This window comes from Myxine glutinosa, chromosome 6 (assembly GCF_964187855.1).
Source record: "Myxine glutinosa chromosome 6, kmMyxGlut1.1, whole genome shotgun sequence".
NCBI lineage: Eukaryota > Metazoa > Chordata > Myxini > Myxiniformes > Myxinidae > Myxine > Myxine glutinosa.
In genome coordinates this window covers 37,305,146-37,323,380 of record NC_136266.1, presented here as the reverse complement: position 1 = coordinate 37,323,380, position 18,235 = coordinate 37,305,146, and the positions used below count along the sequence as shown (strand labels likewise).

Below are 18,235 nucleotides of genomic sequence, written 5' to 3'. Positions count from 1 at the left end.
ATTCTCTTTTCCTCTTTTTTCATTTCCTTGCTTGCTGTTTCTGTTGGCTTAGCGGTTAGGGTGCAGGCTTGGGATCCTAGGATCCTGGGTTCGAATCCCGGTCGATCGCTGAATTAACGCCAGGGGGGTTGACTCAGCCCGTCATCCTTCCGAGGTCGGCAAATTAAGTACCAGCTTGCTGGGATGAATGATCACGGTGTGTACCCAGATTTATAATAGGTACACCGTATCCCTGCGCATCGTAAGAGCGTGACCAAGGGTTGGCGTCAGGAAGGGCATCCGGCCATAAAAACATTGCCTCAAACAGGGAAGCATGATTGTCATGGGGCCCGCAAGGCTAACCCCCACTCTAGCGGGGAAAATGGCCTTAAAACGATCATTCATTCATTCATTCTTGCTTGCTGTTTCTGACTGTTGCTCCGCTGTGAGTCTGTCGGATTTCACCCACTGTCATCTTGCTCTTCAGTGAGACTTAGATTTTGTGTATATGAAAAAAACCAGAAATAAAGAAACAAAACAAAACTAATCAGTTAATCTTTTCATCAAAATAAAATGATTGACCCTAATCCTGTACAACATATGTGGTTAGCCATAAAATAATGGCATTATATTAGTTACAGCAGGGTAGGGGTGGTTAACCACACACAGCTCAGTATGGATGGAAAACCGCATCCAAGTTATACATGATCCTTGTGTTTAAACATTCGACATTGGAAGTCAGCCATGTGCTGATCAACACAGGACAGGTCTGTGGCGGTGGTAAACAGGAGCAGGCTACACAATATTTCATTGGTGAGCCAAGCTGCCGTGGTGATGCTAAACAGACTCTGCAAGATCTGACCGCTGTGCACAAAATACTGCATAATGCATCCTAAACAAACCCACAGGTCTTAGAAAAAGCATAGAAATCCAAGTTTGGAAATGTAAAAGCAGTCAGCCTGAAGGATCACCTACGTATCCAACTATGCAGCATGGACCAATACAAGATAAACGATTGACAGGCAATTTGTGTTGTTTGTCGATTTACAAACACAACTTCATTACAAGGTTCATTGGATTGGAGCTGTCTCAAAAAACGAATAAATCCCCGAGGCAGTAAAGCATTGATATTCTGATATGAATGACTGGGTGAATAGAATGAATGAAATGAATGAATTTCAAATATATGCACTTGAAACCTTGGTCGATGAAAATTACGTAAATATAAGGACAAAATTTTGTGGCACCAAGGTTAAAACAAATGTCATTGTATATTTTATACATATGGCGATAAACGTGATTTGATTTGACAAGAAAAAAACAAAACAGGAAGAGATAACAGAATTGTGAATAAATTTAGGCAGTTCAAGATCAGGAGTTTCAATGAATCAAGGTGGCTCGCCCTATGCTCACCTCATCCAGAAAAATAAATAAAGCATTAAATATGTGTTTCCTTACAAATAACTTAAACGCAGGAGGCCATGAAGCCTATCAAACCCTGTGCTATGGCCGCCAGCCTACAGTTGTTTGTCAGTGCTCTATCCCTTTTAAATGCTGGACATAAAGCAAGGAAGCAGCACGTACCATTTTAAAAGTCTTTGGGACGACCTGGCCGGGGACGGGTTCGTGCTGCCAACCTCTCGGCCTCAGAGTGGATGCCTTAACCATTATGCCAGAGTCCGGTCAATTGCAGAGAGAAAACCATGTAACTATATGTTTTGTACCATTTATACTTAACTACGTAAATGGTACAAGCACCTTTCCTTACAAAGGATAACGTCGGATCTTTACTAACAATAACATGAGAACGGCACTCAGTGGAGCACATACCTCCACCAGGCTGAGCAGTTAACATACACCAAAGTTTTGTCATAACTCATCCACAACTTTTTGAAATATCATACTATATAATGTTTTTGTGCCGCCTCTCAATGGTGAAGAATCACTTAGAAATCTTGTAGTATTCAGATCCGGATCTTCACCAAAATCTAATCAATTTGTTGTTGTTTCGTATGCATCCTGTGGCTGCTGGTTAAATCATTTTCTGGGAGCGCAGCTGTGCGTCTAATGCAGTGCCCGTTACCAGTAAGCTTGTACTCATTTTGCCGACCTCGGAAAGAATGACAGGCTGAATCAACCCACCTGGTGTTATTTCAACAGCACGACAGGGGCTCAAACTTAAGACCCTAAGATCTGAGGCCAGCCACCTTAACCGTTCAGCCAACGCCAGGCATTAATCAATTCGTCCTTCTCACACTCAACCTGTCCACTAAATTTAGTCCGAATCCATGCACAACATTTTGAGATATCCTGCTCACAAACAGACAGACACGGGGGAAACCATAACTTCCGTGTCCACCTCAGGTGGCGTAGGTAATAATAGAAGGGTGCTGAAGTGCAAAACTATAGACAAGAGCGATTCTTTGAATTTTATTTATTCGCTGTGTTTACAGAGCTGCAGAACGATTTATAAAAGAATCACAAGGACAGATTACAAAGGAAAATGATTTAAGAGATTAATAGGGGAGGAATGGTGGGAGCGAGGGGGAAAGTTTAATCACTTCTGAATATTTAATCTGCTTCAACGCAGCAGGAGACTTAATCATGAAGCTGATTTATATTTGTTTTACATTTTTCTTTCAATTATGTTATGTTTATTTTTAGGTATTACCATAACAATGGTAATACCTAAAAATCACACACACTTGGTAGAGCACATACTACTAGGTATTACCATAACATAAAATTTATCCTGGAATCTACACATTACACAAATAGTTAAGTCTGTCTCGAAGACTCTAGGAGTCCTGTTCAGATGCTGAATATTCTTCTCCTCTCAACAGTTGCTTCAACTATATAAAGGATTGATCCGTCCTCGTATAGAGTGCTGCTCTCACATCTGGGGAGGTTCTAGCTCCACATACTTACTGGACAGAATTGAATCCAAAGTAATCCGACTTATCAACTCTTCCAATTTGACCTCAAAACTCGACCTGCTCGAACTACGCCGCAAAGTTGGCTCTCTTTCTCTTTTCTACAGATATTACTTCCATTTCTGCTCCCGAGAACTTGCTGCTTGTGTTCCTCCGCCATTAGCGAGACCATGGAATAATCGACAAGCCACTACATCTCATGATTATTGTGTGGCATTGTCATCTCAAGAGTGGGCCGTTATGATGTTTGTTTCTTCCCCTCCACTGCCAAACTCTGGAAATCTTTACCTTCCCATGTATTTCCAAACACTTACGATCTTCCCCTTTTCAAAAAGTGGATTTTTTTTTACTTCCTTAAAAACTCTTACACTATTCTCTCTTTCTTCATTTTTCTATCAATGCAGTTATTTTATTTAAGGACTGGCCTCGATGAGGATTACATCGTCTGTGACTGGAGCCTTCAACATAAAAGAGTAGTACCACACCTTGATCGGCGGTTTTGTTTCACTCATTTTGGCTTGCACCGTTCAACTCTAAAAATATTTCCACTTGAATGTCTTTCTTAACCGAAAATATTGGATTTTGGTTGCCACCTGTATCGCCTGATAGCATTTGTCATTGGACGTCAACGATCCGAAGGTGCCTTTGGATAAATAAATAAAAATAGGCCACCAAGTGCTGGTACACTGGATAAATTCAAAATTCCAAACCCACAGCTCTGTTATGGAGTGGTGACCTGTCAGGGCTGTTTCTCAGACATGGAAACATTAAAAACTTGTCCCAACATGATGCTCCCCAAAGGAGTTGTTGTCAGCCTGCACAACTACCCACCACCAGTGAATACCGCATCCCATCGAGGCTTTGTGGCGACTGTGTGCCATAAAGTCAGCAGATACACATATTTAGATGAGAAATTGCTGTGTTAGTGTCAACCGATAGCACAAATTTACTTTGGTATAATTATCTTTTCAATATCCATGTTTGTTTTGAAAAACTAAAATGTGATTCATCTGCACTGAAAAATAAAGCAAAGAAAACGATGAAAAAAGAAAATCAATGCCAACACCTGCACCCTGCAAAAAGAAGCGTTCCCTGCAGCCCAACATGAGTTGCAACAGCCAGTGGTGCTGTCCCACAATGCACTGCCATGCAGGATCACCAGGTGCTCTTATATCTGAGAGGTATCTGCGATAGGAAATTGAAAGGGTAGTTTGAGGTGTTGGAAAGGTGGTTTGAGACATGATGGCCTCTGAGGCAGATGCAATCAACACCAAATTTAAAGACTAGGCAATTCATCGAAGGGTTATTAAAATTAACAAAAGTTGATTTTCACACTAAAAATGAGGTGGAGACAGAGAACATAGCCTTAAACAAAAGGTGTGTGTGTGTCGTTGGTTGTTATCTCCATATGTGGGTTTCAGAAGGTGAAATAGAGCCCTCCCATGTCTCAAATTATCACATGTGAGTATGTGTGTGTGTGTGTGTGCGTGCGTGCGTGTGTGTGTGTGTGTATAGTGCTTAAAATACATTAGGAAAGAAGAGGTTATGGGTAAGGAAACATGCCTGATATAGCGTTTCTGGTCATGAAGTGTTGATGGAGTTTCTAGCAGCTTCTCAAGCAAAAGACACTGGAGAGACTGTATACGAATCTCAACCTCTGCATACACTAATCGCAAAATGGGTAGGGAAGGAAATGATGAGCGAAACATTCGAGATTTAAAAAAAGAAAACACGCTAACAACATATAAAATGTTCATCAAAAAAAAATGGAACAATACAACTACTGTACAAAGACATACAATTTCTTTGTTGGCCACCCGATATATGACATTGAGGTGGTAATACTGACATAAAATAAGAAACGCAATATTGAAAATAGAAATGACTAAAAATGCCTTTGTCTCAATAGAAGGGTGGTGGGGTGGGTGTAATGACCCTGCCGATATATAGTCGGACCACGACATTCATGGGGGATACGTTCCTGTAAAATGTTGTGAAAGTCGGAACAGCGAATGTGGAGAAAATTTTCGATGGGAAAAGTGGGGATAGGTTTCCAGAGGTTCATGAATCGCGGAGAATCTGCGAATGTCGAAGAAAATCAAATGAATGTCGAGGAAAATCCCATGAATGTCGAGAACAATCCACGAATGTCGTGCCATTGTTTGAATGGTGAAAAGGGGGATAGGTAATAGGTTCCCAGTGGTTACTGATTCATCCCATTTACAGTGTGAATGGTGGGACATCCGCGAAGCTATGTTCACAGTGTGAATTGTGGGATATCACACAAAGCTATGCTCACAGTGTGAATGGTGGGACGTCCCGTGAAACTCACTTATAGCATAGCTGAAATATTTTGTGGCTGGGAAAAGCCTTGAAAAAGTGAAGCACATGCCACGAATGTAGAAGCAGGTCATGCTCGCGACTCATGGAAGATATGTTTTTTTTAATGTATGTCCAGCTGCTTTGTGTGTGGCTGGTGAAACATGTTTGAGGACTGTGTTATGCTTGCAGCTCGTGGAAACCTTTTTTTGCGCCCGTGAAAAACCGCGAATACACCGGACACAGAGCCGCAAATGTAGAAACAGGTCACAATTTATCAACCGTGAATAAGCGGAACCTGCAAAAATGTTGGGACCGTGAATGTTGGGGTCGGACTGTATATATGTTGAAATATTGCATGGTTCTTGTAAGTATGAGAAAGGCGATTAATGTTCTACAGTGTTCAAGTATATAATTTGATTTAAATAAAGGTGTAAAGAGGTTCAAAGGCAACAAATAAATAAATGCCAGCTTTTACCATCATTTTACCCAGTGTCTATTACACCACCATATCTAACACGTTACATTAGTTATTCATGCTTGTTGTTTGTGTCCTTAATGACGTCGCTAAAAACATTAAGTTTCCTGTTTTAAATTATTTTCAATTTTGATTGAATGCCAGACAGGCAAACAGATGAAAACAATTATCTCTCTCCTCTGCGTGCTTGCGCACTTGGGACGAGATTCTGTACAATTTGTCAACTTCAGGGTGAAAGTACTGCTAAACTGCAGGTTCGTGTTCAGATTCGTGTTCGACAATGTTCAAAATATAATATTCAATTGAAATCAAGTTGTTCCTCAATCATAGCCTGATGTCTGTAGATAGACAGACAAAGTGAAGCAATTGCTTCACCCCACTTTTCACTCTCACACTTGGCGTAATAAGAGGTTTACATTATAGACACCGTTTACATGTAGCATGACACACCTTTTTGAAATATGTGGACCTCTGTGTTTCCAAATAGAGACTTCGCTTTTTCGTAATCATTGATTACTACATCGTAGTCACCCTACACACACAGTCACAACAAGAAGTCAAATACATCAGGTGAAAGCACAATCAAAACAGAGTTATTGAAAATGGTGAATGTGGCGTAGGGTTGCAAGCTACCACGTGGAATATCAAGATGTTACTCAGATGGTTATGAACACATATTAGTCAGATGTACCCATCGCTTTGCTGACTGATTTAATCAAAAGACCGCATGCTTGCTGTACGTCATAAACAATCTGCACTATTCACACCATCATTTGCCCGATTTGCTTGGAAGTCGGGCCAACATCACCTTCATCAGCCTTCTTCTCCCTCTTTTAAGGACAATTTCCCACGTTCTTGCAGGGTTGACCAGGGGGAAATTTGGCTCAAGTCTTTAATGAACCAGCTGGCCAATCCTGAAATTCAACTTAGGTTAGGGCAGGAATTTGTAATTTGGCCAGGGTGCTGGCAATAGCTCGCCAACTCTTCGTGAAGGACACCGTGGGATATTTAACATCACCAACTAATGCCACCAGATGGGACACCTGTTTAATGATAGCATATACCATGGTTGCAAAAGCCCAATATGACAGTTTATAGCTGGGCCGAGATTCAAGCCCAGGCTAAACAGCTTAGAGGTGAGTGCGAGTACCTCTAGGCCATACTGCCACCCATCTTCATTAGTCATCCTTGTGGTTTATACATCGTACTAGAAAAAAAAATAAAAAATCACTTCCGCTTCACTTCAAAGCTCCATGTTGTTTGCTTTTGTTTGAACCGCCACTTAAAATGGGTGAAATGACATTTTGAAAATTTCGAATTATTCTCACTCAGATTTCAACATCATCATAATGCACAATGGTAAGTTTGTGAAACATTTTTCATGCAAGAAGATGATTTGTCATACCTGCTACCACCGGTGGCACGATACGATACACATTTAGACAGAGAATTGGCATCTTCCCACCACCCTGAATCCCCCACCCCAGATATGCTACCCAGACAGGAACTATACTCGGTGTACCCTTAGGCAAATGTAAACTTTGGTTGGATTTGATCGAGTAGTTTTTTCGTTTTTGAAGCATACATAAACAAATAAAGTATCGATCAGAAGATAAAGTCTGACTAGCATTGCAAACATGTATATTCTGATTAATTTACAATGAAAGTCATTTACCCACCCAAACCATGGACCAAGGGATGTCCCAAACCCATCTCTCTCTGCACCCACCTTACCCAGTCAAACCCAGCAGCTCCTGGACTCTGCGCCCTTCTCTACTGACAAAGTGGAGAAGTTTCTGTCAAACCTCGACTACAATTCTGCAACTGGACCAGACGGCATCAGCCCACAGGTCCTAAAATCCTGCTCTGCCGCTCTTTCTCACCCTTTCTCAATTCTCTTCACTCTCTCTTTTGCTCAAGGTCATCTGCCATCTGCTTGGAAATCAGCCAACATTACCGCTTTACATAAAAGGGTGGAAACACAGATCCTTGCAACTACAGACAAATCAGATTGCTCTCAATAATCAGCAAGGTAATGGAATCAATCATCGCTTCTGACATCAAATCCTTCCTCTTCTCCAATGCCTTGATCTCGGATCATCAATTCGGATTCAGACCAGGTCATTCTACTCTGGAAATGCTGCTTCTGCTGTCTTTTTATATACAAGATCGAGGCTCATGTAAGAGCTAACATTAATCACAAAAAGACAAACTGACACATAAAACACAAGATAAAGGGAGCGGGAGACAAGATGGGGAGAGAGAGAGGGAAGCACACAAGCACAACATTTGAGAGCAGGGACATCGGGAGATCTGTGGGAGGGAGGGGGCTTTGGGGACGAGGCATGGGAAGGGGAGGGGGTGGGAGAGGTAAAAAAAAACACATTGACACAGCTAGGACTTCTAGGAAAGAAGTCGGAATTTTAAAAAGTGGATCTGGGGTGAATTAACGGGGGTAGAAAAGATCAGGGTTTTGGATGGGGGAAGATAAGAGATGGTGGTGAACAGCTGTTTTAAAGACCTGGAGGGAGGAGTGGGATTGAAGAGAGTGAGGGAGTTTGTTTGTATTTGTATTGGTTTGTAATTGGTGCCAGGTGTAAAGTACCTCCTAAGTGGGAAACGCCATCACGTGTGAATTTTTGCAATAAGCATATGGTGGAACCCAAGGTATTTGGGGCGAGCACCGGTAGCTTCGTTAGAAAATAGTTTGGATCTAAATATCGAGGCTTCATGGAGAGGTGAGCCTCTAAATCAGGAATGAAATCATAGATATAAGCTTCACAAAATTTACAACAGAGCTGCACCTTTGTATTGGTGTTAGTAATGCTGTGAGCTTGACTATAACTCAACACAACTAATGAGTCAAAAACATACCATGACACTGTAGCGACCCATGGGTCCCCCAAGCAAGACCAGCATCAGAATCTCCTTGCTAAATGGATGGAGGTCTCAACAATGGATGGAGGCACTCAATGCCAAACAGGAAATCAGAGCCGTCTCCCTTGACATATCTTGTGCCTTCGATACGGTCTGGCACCCCGCCCTGCTCACCAAACTCTCCTCGTATGGTATCCATGGAAACCTCCACGGTCCACGCACGGCTTGGACTTCCTTTCTGGTCGTAGTCAACGTGTGGCCCTGAATGGGTTTCTCTCATCTCCTCTTCCTGTTCAGGCTGGAGTTCCCCAAGGCAGTGTTCTGGGCCCTGTGCTTTTTCTGGTCTTCATCAATGCTCTCTCCAACTCTCTGGAAAATCCTCTCTATCTCTTTGCTGATGACTCCACTCTCTGCCGCTTCATATCCCAACCCTCAGATTGGCAGGCACCAGCCTCTTCACTCTCTGCAGACCTGGACAAAATCACAAACTGATCAAACAAGTGGAACATGTCTTTAAATTCTGACAAATCTCACACTCTCACTTTGTCTCTCCAAAAAGACCATCTGGGCAACCCTCCCATCTACATTCTGAACAATCCTCTTGAAGAAGTTCTGTCACTCAAGCTTTTGGGTGTCACTATCTGCCATGATCTTTCCTGGGAAAACCACATTTCTAGGATAGCCTCCAAAGCTAGTCGCCGACTGGGCATCCTCCGTCATGCGAAGTCCTTTCTGGGCACTTCTGAGCTCCTCACCACATACAAAGCTTTCATCCGCAGCTCAATGGAATACTGCTCTCCCCTCTGGGCTGGTGCTCCTGCCTCACGCAGTAGAAACCAAAGCTTTCAGAATCATTGGAATCTCCCACGATGAAGCTGATTCTGAGGGTGAGGGTCTCTCTCTTTCTCTCTTTTTCTTTTTCTCTTTCTTTCTTTGTCTCTGTCTCTCTCTCTCTCTCTTTCTTTTTCTTTCTCTCCGCAGGCAGAAAGGTGGTCTTCCTGTCTTCTACCGACTCATCTCTGCCCTTGCTCCCCCTGTTCTGTCTGTGCTCTGCCCCCCAAATATTCCTGCAGGACGCACAAGATCTGCCAGCAACCCACTTCTGGTGAAACTGCCAAAATCAAGACTCTCTATTCACCTTCACTCTTTCATTCCTCTTTTCTCCCGCCTCTGGAACAAACTCCCACACTCTCTTCATTCCCTCTCCTCCCTCCAGGTCTTTAAAACAGATGTTCACCACCATCTCTCGTCTACCCCCATCCAAAACCTTGATCTTTTCTACCCCAATTAAAACACCCCAAATCCACCTCTTTAAATCCCCAACTTCTTTCCTGAAATTCCCAGACGTGTTCATTTGCTTTATACCGTGTACACCTCCCCCAGCCCTCCCCCTTCCACAGATCTACCGACGTCCCTGTTCTCTTCTGTTGTTGTGCATGTGTGCTTCCTTTTCTCCCCGTCTTGTCTCCCGCTCCCTTCATTGCATGTTGTATGTGTCTGTGCATGTTTTCATGTTCAATGTGTTCGCTCTTACACGAGCCTAGATTCTGTATATCAAAAAAAAAAAAAAAAAAAAAGGGCTACGAAGTTATATTTAGCCAGCATAAATTATAGAAATGTATGTTTGCCACAATATTGATAACATCAGGCAGGATTGGCCATGCCACAGCCAATGTCAAAATGCAGCAATTGTAAAATGCAGCTAATATCATTAAATACAGTACCTTCTGAAAGCATTCACACCCCTTGACATTTTCACATTTTGTGGTGTCACAGCTTGAATTTGAAATAAATAAAATAAAAATTTGTCACCGATTTAAATAAAATACCCCATAATGACCAAGTGAAAATATGTTTGTGGAAAACTTTACAAATTTATTGAAAAAAAAAAGGAAAAAAAAAGTTGTTCAGGAATCGAACCCAGGTCCTCTGGAAAATCATACCAGTTCTCTGCCATCTGAGCTATATAGGCAACCCTGACTGAGCATTCAATTTTCCCACAGATATGTTTGCCACTCTCTTTCCGTCAATGCTTCCGGGGCACTCCCTGCCAGCCATAACGGCCTGAACACGAGAGGGTCTTCCTCCAATGGGGGTCAAATCCATGTCCGCTATTATAAACACCACTGGAGGGGTAGTGAAGCAATGAGATTAATGAACAGGATTAAATTGATATATGTGGGAAAATTACATGCCCAAAACAGGAATCGAACCCAGGTCCTCTGGAAAAGCGTACCAGTGCTCTGCTTCTGAGCTATCTGGGCGACTGAGCATGGAATTTTGCCACACATATGATCGCCACTCTCTTTCCGTCAATGTTTCCGGGGCACTCGCTGCCAACCATAGGAGCACCAACGGCCTGAACACGAGAGGGTCTTCCTCCAATGGGGGGACAAATCCATGTCCTCTTTTATAAACACCAATAGGAGGGGGTCTTCCTCCAATGGGGGACAAATCATGTAAATCTGGTCTGGGCATGTAATTTTCCCACATATATAAATTATTTATTTAAACATGTTCATTAATCTAATTATTTCGTAACCTTTCAAACAAATAATTTGCTCTTGAAGTGATAGGGTTCATTAGGTAAAGGGTATGAATACTTATGTAACTGAGAATCATCTGATTTTCTCTGTTAATCAAACATTTTATCTGCATCTTTTAGCTTTATCACATTGGAGTCGTTTGTGAAGATTCTAACTATTACATTTGATTTGAAAGCATCATGAAATAAATTCAGGTGGCATAAAAATGTGAAAACTTTGGATGGGATGAATAATTTTCCACGCCACGAGCTCTAAGCGATATACCGTACAAAACATCATGGAAATTTGGTTACGTAAACGACCTTGATCTCACTACAAAAGGATCTAGCCTTAAGGAGATATGCTGTATGCTCTCCATGGACCAAAGAGCAACAGATGAGTACTTCACAGACAGGCTATTTTGTCCAAACCCCTCAAAAACTATGGAAACTGCTTTCCACTTGAACAATCGACTGACTGGCAAGTGCAGACCTAGAAGTGACCTTTGTTGGCAAAGCAGTTTAGAATGAGACAGGCCCAAAATATCTTTGTATTGCGCTAGACCTCTGCTCGACTTATCAAGAACATTTGAAGAAGTTTGAAAAAAATACGAAGACAAAAGCCAATATTATGCTGAAACTTGCAGCCACCAGCTTGGGTACAGATGCCCATAACCTCCACACTGCTACCCTGGCACTGGTATGTTGCATTGCAACGTATTGCAAACCTGTGTGTGGACACAGATAAGCCACACCCAACACCTGGATCCTATCCCAAGTCCTCCGATGTGAACCATCAATGATAAATGAGAAACAACACCCCTACTTTGGCCACCTGTGCCCTCAAATATTCCTCCACTTGATATCTGTAGGCAATACAGAACACTCAGGAATAGCACCGTAACCAGGTCAATCTAAATCTCACCATCCGAGAAGGGCTGCAAAATTTACCTACCTCTCATTTCAAATGAGGCAAGCCATTTTGGAGCACAGCCAGGACCCCCGATGAGTAGGGATTTGATGGCACTGGGAAAATACTAGTCCCTAATAGGCCATGAGCAGGTCAAAGCTTTCGTTCAGTTTTGTTCTAGTGGAGGGGTGCTGCATATCTATGCTTGAAAAGTTTTCAGAAAAATATTTTCTCATCAATATGAAAAGTTCGCATTGTGAATTTTTTCCAACACTAAGTCGTTGCAGCTAATGATCAGCACTATTTTCTTGTTGCAGAGCTGTCGTGGGTGCAGTGAGTTGGTCGCACGGCGGAGTAGTATTTGCACCGAGCCAATCATCACAACAAGCGCTATATTTATCCAGCAATGGCGTCCTCCATGAAAGGGGTGAATTGCGACGATGCCTATAGAAAAGGCGTCAAAAAAATAAAATAATTCGCCTAACTGTATGTCATGCACATATCATCTGTTAAGAAACAAGATATTCATACCTTGAGAGAGATTCGGTGGGATAAGTACCGTGAATATCTACCAAGATGGATGAGTTGTGTGTGTGTGTGTGTGTGTGTGTGTGTGTGTGTGTGTGTGTGTGTGTGTGTGTGTGTGTGTGTGTGTGTGCGTGTGCATATAAGTTGTTTTTGCCTGCTATCCCCACACGTGGGTAGGCCTAAGGTGATGGACAAGAGATTTACCAGGTCTCAAAGTATCCACTTCCGTTGGTGTGTGTGTGTGTGTGTGTGTGTGTGTGTGTGTGTGTGTGTGTGTGTGTGTGTGTGTGTGTGTGTGTGTGTGTGTGTGTCTGTGTGTGTGTGTGTGTGTGCGTGTGTACGAAATATGTGCAATATGTTATGCACAAGACGTGTGTACACAACATACCACTGTAAAACATGTCATGCATAACACTTGTGTATACAATACAACATGTGCACAAATGTATATGTGTATATCTTCCATATATATAAAAGAAAGTTTTTGTTTGTTTGTTTGTTTGTTTGTCTGCGCTCGCTAATCTCCTGAACGATGCAAGATAGGAGGAAACTTCTAAAACAAAAAATGTCGGGACGGGCCCCGGGAAGGTTATAGGCTAGGTGGCGAGACCGGTCGAGGCACACCTCGGCCGGGCTGGGCCCATTTCGCAATTAAAAGCTGAGCTGAATTATAGTAGTCAATCTTCTACGGCCACGAGTAAAAGCTGAATTATGGTAGTAACTTCATTCAAAAAGAACTAAAAATGTCGGGACAGGCCACTGGAAGGTTATAGGCTTGGGGGCGAAGCCGCTTCGGCCAGGCTGGGCCCATTTCACAATTAAAAGCTGAGCTGAATTATGGTAGTCAATCATCTACGGCCGCGAGTAAAAGCTGAATTGTAGTAGTAAATTCATTCAAAAAGAACTAAAAATGTCGGGACGGGCCCGGGACAGTTATAGGCTAGGTGACGAGGCCGGTCGAGGCCGCTTCGGTCGAACTGGGCCCATTTCGCAATTAAAAGCTGAGCTGAATTATAGTAGTCAATCGTCTACGGCCGCGAGTAAAAGCTGAATTATAGTAGTAAATTCATTCAAAAAGAACTAAAAATGTCGGGACGGGCCCCGGGAAGGTTATAGGCAAGGTGGCGAGGCTGTACGAGGCCGCTTCGGGCGGGCTGGGCCCATTTCACAATTAAAAGCTAAGCTGAATTATCGTAGTCAATCTTCTACGGCCACGAGTAAAAGCTGAATTATAGTAGTAAATTCATTCAAAAAGAACTAAAAATGTCGGGACGGGCCCCAGGAAGGTTATAGGCTAGGTGGCGAGGCCGGTCGAGGTCGCATCGGCCGGGCTGGGCCCATTTCGCAATTAAAAGCTGAGCTGAATTATAGTAGTCAATCTTCTACGGCCGCGAGTAAAAGCTGAATTATAGTAGTAAATTCATTCAAAAAGAACCCGGGCAACGCCGGGTGCTTTCGGCTAGTGAACCACCTTTAGAGGCAATTTCCCCCACAGAGCAGGGGTTGGCCTTTTTCGGGCACCGTGGTCCCCTTTTTGAAGCAATGTTTTATGGCCGGATGCCCTTCCTGCCGCCAACCCTGTTAGTCGTCTCTTGCGACACACAGGGAATTACTAGTGACCTGGTACTCAATTTGCCGACCTCAGAAGGATGACAGGCTGAGTCAACCCCCCTGGTGTTAATTCAGCGATCGACTGGGATTTGAACCCAGGATCCTAGGATCCCAAGCCAGTACCCTAACCGCTAAGCCAACACCAGGCTAAACGCATAAAAATTCGGCTAGTATAAATGCTTTCGGCTAGTAACGCATAAAAATAACATGTACATATACAATACACAGCATATGGTGTCACGCAAAACAAAACATGCCAAAGCAAAACAACAAGCAAAACCAAAAGCAAAACCAAAGCCAAACATGTGTATAAACCATAATCATGCATGTGTACGTGCAAATAACGACCCATGCACGTGTGTGTGTATGTGCGTGTGTGCATGCGTGTGTGCGTGCATGCGTGCGTCACCGCCACAGGTTCTCATGTTTCTCAGCTGCCGGTCATGGAAAAAAAACCGATTTCTATCTGCTGCACACGGCCTATAACAAAATACCCGATTCCAAAATCCTCCTGGATTCAATATACCGTGGAAACAATGGTCCACAAACCAAATTTGCACATCTCAAGCTCAGACTGTTCACCCAATGCACAAATACAAAACCAAGCGAAGCCCAGCACAAAATTTCCAGAAGACTAACGAAACCATCAACCACATAGCTGATCACTGCCAATTGCGAAAATCCAGTGGGACCATTGGAACAATCCACACAGTCTCAACTGCCATTATTTTGCTGTTAAATGTGGACTTGAATTTATGAGTTGCTATTCGTCAAGCCATATGCAAGAAGTGTGAATGTGAGGATGCTTTAAAAACAGTGAAGGCTCTCCAAAGATTTCAAAACCTCTTTCACTCTTTACATGCACAGCTTGCGGCAACCATGGTACATACACAATTTCGCATTCACATAAAATACTGCAGCGACTATGTAGAAATCTACGAGGGCTCATGCGAACATACCTTTTGAATATTGCGGTCAATAGTGAGGGGTAAGTTGAAGAGGAACTTGAAGCGCTGAAGGATACCGAGAGCATTTCTTGTAGCATCCGCCTTATCTTTGCGATGGAGCACATCTTGAAAAAGAGCATCAGCACAAGTGTTCGCTTCTGTGGAGATGGAACAGGAAGGTGGGATGGTAAAATGAAGGGCTCGGAGCAGAGGGCGCTTGCACCAAAAGTGCAAGAATAAAGATGAGGGAAAATATTAGAAATAATGCTAACTATTAAAGATGTATGTAACAATAAGGGACTGAATTAATGAATGAATGAATGATCGTTTTTAAGGCCATTTTTCCCCGCTAGAGCAGGGGTTAAGCCTTGCGGGCCCCATGACCTCGTTTCCCTTTGTGAGACAATGTTTTTATGGTCGGATACCCTTCCTGACGCCAATTAAAAAGAAGAAATTTAAAGGACTAGAAAGGTATTAAAAAGCAGAAAAGAAAAAAAGGTAATAAAACAAGAAGAGGGAAGGACGATAGTTTTGCAGAAAGAAAACAAAAATTGCGAAACAAAATGTGGATTGAGCAGAAAAAAAGGCCAGAAAAGGGGTAGGTGAAAGGAGGAGGGTAAAGTAATGGAGGTAGAGGGGAAGAAAAAGTATATGATGAGAAAAACAATTGAAGGAAAAATAGGAGAGAGAGTGGAGAAGAAAGACCTCAGGAAAGGGTCAGCAAAAAATAGGGGACAGAAGGGGAAAGAGGTGGAAAGAAAGAGGATAAAGAATGGGTAGAAGGAGCAAGAGGGGGAAAATGAAGAGAATAAAGAGGAGGGAGACATAATATAGGGAAAGAGGAAAGAGGTGGAAAGAAAGGATAAAGAGGTGGCAGAAGGGGCAAGAGAAAAAAAAGAGGGAGAAAAAGAGGATAAAGAGGGGGGGGGGGGGCAATAATATAGGGCAAGAGGAAAGAGGGAGAAAGAAAAAGGATAAAGATGGGGGAGGCATAATATAGGGCAAGAGGAAAGAGGGAGAAAGAAAAAGGATAAAGATGGGGGAGGCATAATATCGGGCAAGAGGAAAGAGGGAGAAAAAACCACCTTTAGAGGCCATTTTTTCCCCGCAAGCGGGGGTTGGCCTTTTTCGGGGACCGTGGTTGTTGTTGTTTTTCGGTTCCCTTTTTGAAGCAATGTTTTACGGCCGGATGCCCTTCCTGCCGCCAACCCTTTTTGTCGCATTTACGACAAGCAGGGAATTACCAGCAAGCTGGTACTCAATTAGCCGACCTCGGAAGGATGACAGGCTGAGTCAACCCCCCTGGCGTTAATTCAGCGATCGACCGGGATTCGAACCCAGGATCCTAGGATCCTAAGCTGGCACCCTAGCCGCTAGCCCAACACCAGGGATCAAAGAAAGAGGATAAAGAGGTGGGAGGCATAATATAGGGCAAGAGGAAAGAGGGAGAAAAAAAAAGAGGATAAAGAGGTGGGAGGCATAATATAGGGCAAGAGGAAAGAGGGAGAAAGAAAGAGGATAAAGAGGGGGGAGGCATAATATAGGGCAAGAGGAAAGAGGTGGAAAGAAAGAGGATAAAGAGGTGGCAGAAGGGGCAAGAGGAAAGAGGGAGAAAAAGAGGATAAAAAGGGGGGAGGCATAATATAGGGCAAGAGGAAAGAGGCAGAAAGAAAGAGGATAAAGAGGGGGGCAGATGGGCAGATAAAGAAAGGGCAGAAGGTGGCACGAGGGAACAAAGAGGATAAAGAGGAGGCAGAGCAGAGGGAGGGGGAGAAAGTGGCAGGAGAGAAAAGTGATGCGAGGGGGGAGGAGAGGGATAAAGATGGGGCAGAAAGTGGCAGGAGAAAGTGCATTGAGGTGGAGGGGGTGGGGGGAGGTAGTAAAAGGTGTTCTATACAAGGTAAAGTGGTATTCGAGTGGCATTCGAGGAAGACTTAACTTGAGGCTGTAAAACACAATATAACATGGCAGAAAATGAAGCAAAAACCAAAGCAAAAGGTCAAGCACCGATTACAAACTGCACACCTTTGATAGAACTACAAACAGAAACACAGGTAGAGTTTACATCACAACATCAGTGTTAGTTATTAACATTCAAAAGGCCTAATAACTGACTCGACCTTGTATTGAAAACAATAGCATTCTCAATAAAGGTGGAAACCACACCTAAAACGAACAGGATGCATTGACCCTTAAATTATCCTCTGCCCCGCCGACAAGATGACAAAACTGGACAATAACCTCAGGTAAATAAATCTCTAAGTTGTGGGAAAGGTGGACTATTGTATCGCAGACAAATGACCAAATAATAATGAACAATATCAGTTTATGATGCCGTAAAGAGACACAACAAACAACAACAACAACAACAACAGGCATTTCAAGGCCATTTTCCCTGCAAGAGCGGGGGTTAGCCTTGCGGTCCCCATGACAATCTTCTCCATTTTGAGACACACGTAGAGAGACACAATAACTCATTTTTCCACAAACTGCAAACTGCCATCTACACTTGAGAAAGCGGAAAGTTTAAAGAGCAACCAGAGACATTCAGCACAACTATAAAACTGATTGCAACTCACTGTTTAGGGAGTTTTCAAACGCGTGTCAAAGTGGAATTTAATCATTAGCATATCTTCAGATTTAATGCCACTAAGGGAATGTATTTTTTAAATAAAAAATGTTTAAAAACGAAATCCCACAAGTCTATTTTCAAATCGATTCTTTTGCCGAGTTCTGCCTGGTCGTATTCTGCCTTCGCACACACATAGTGCCTTCAGAAAGTATTCACACCCCTTGACTTTATTCACATTTTGTTATGTTACACCCTGAATTCAAAATGGATTAAATAGATTTTTTGTCACTGATCTTACGCGTAATAACAGTGATTTTTTTTTAAACAAATTGATTAAAAATGAAATACAGAAATAACTAATTTACATAAATACTCAAGTCAGATCAATACTTCATAGAAGGGCCTTTGGCAGCGATTACAGTTTTGAGGCTTCTTGGGTATGTCTGTATCAGATTTGCACATCTGGATTTGGGGAGTTCCTCCCATTCTTCCTTGCCGATTTGCTCAAGCTCTGTCAAGTTGGATGGGGAGTGTCGGTCAATAGTAATCTTTAAGTC

At 42.8% G+C, this 18,235-nt stretch overlaps 1 protein-coding gene across 2 annotated transcripts in view; it reads right to left on the bottom strand.

Annotated features, from left to right (window-relative positions):
• Positions 1 to 18,235, bottom strand: part of EXOC2 (exocyst complex component 2) — a 183,336-nt gene that overhangs the window by 116,491 nt on the left and 48,610 nt on the right. For both annotated transcript variants that reach the window (XM_078779721.1, XM_078779722.1), the window contains exons 8-11: positions 15,119 to 15,264; positions 6,160 to 6,241; positions 4,476 to 4,578; positions 3,979 to 4,097 (exon numbers count right to left, since the gene is read on the bottom strand). In XM_078779721.1, the coding sequence (XP_078635847.1) occupies positions 3,979 to 4,097; positions 4,476 to 4,578; positions 6,160 to 6,241; positions 15,119 to 15,264 (450 nt within the window). The remainder of the gene's footprint in view (positions 1 to 3,978; positions 4,098 to 4,475; positions 4,579 to 6,159; positions 6,242 to 15,118; positions 15,265 to 18,235) is intronic.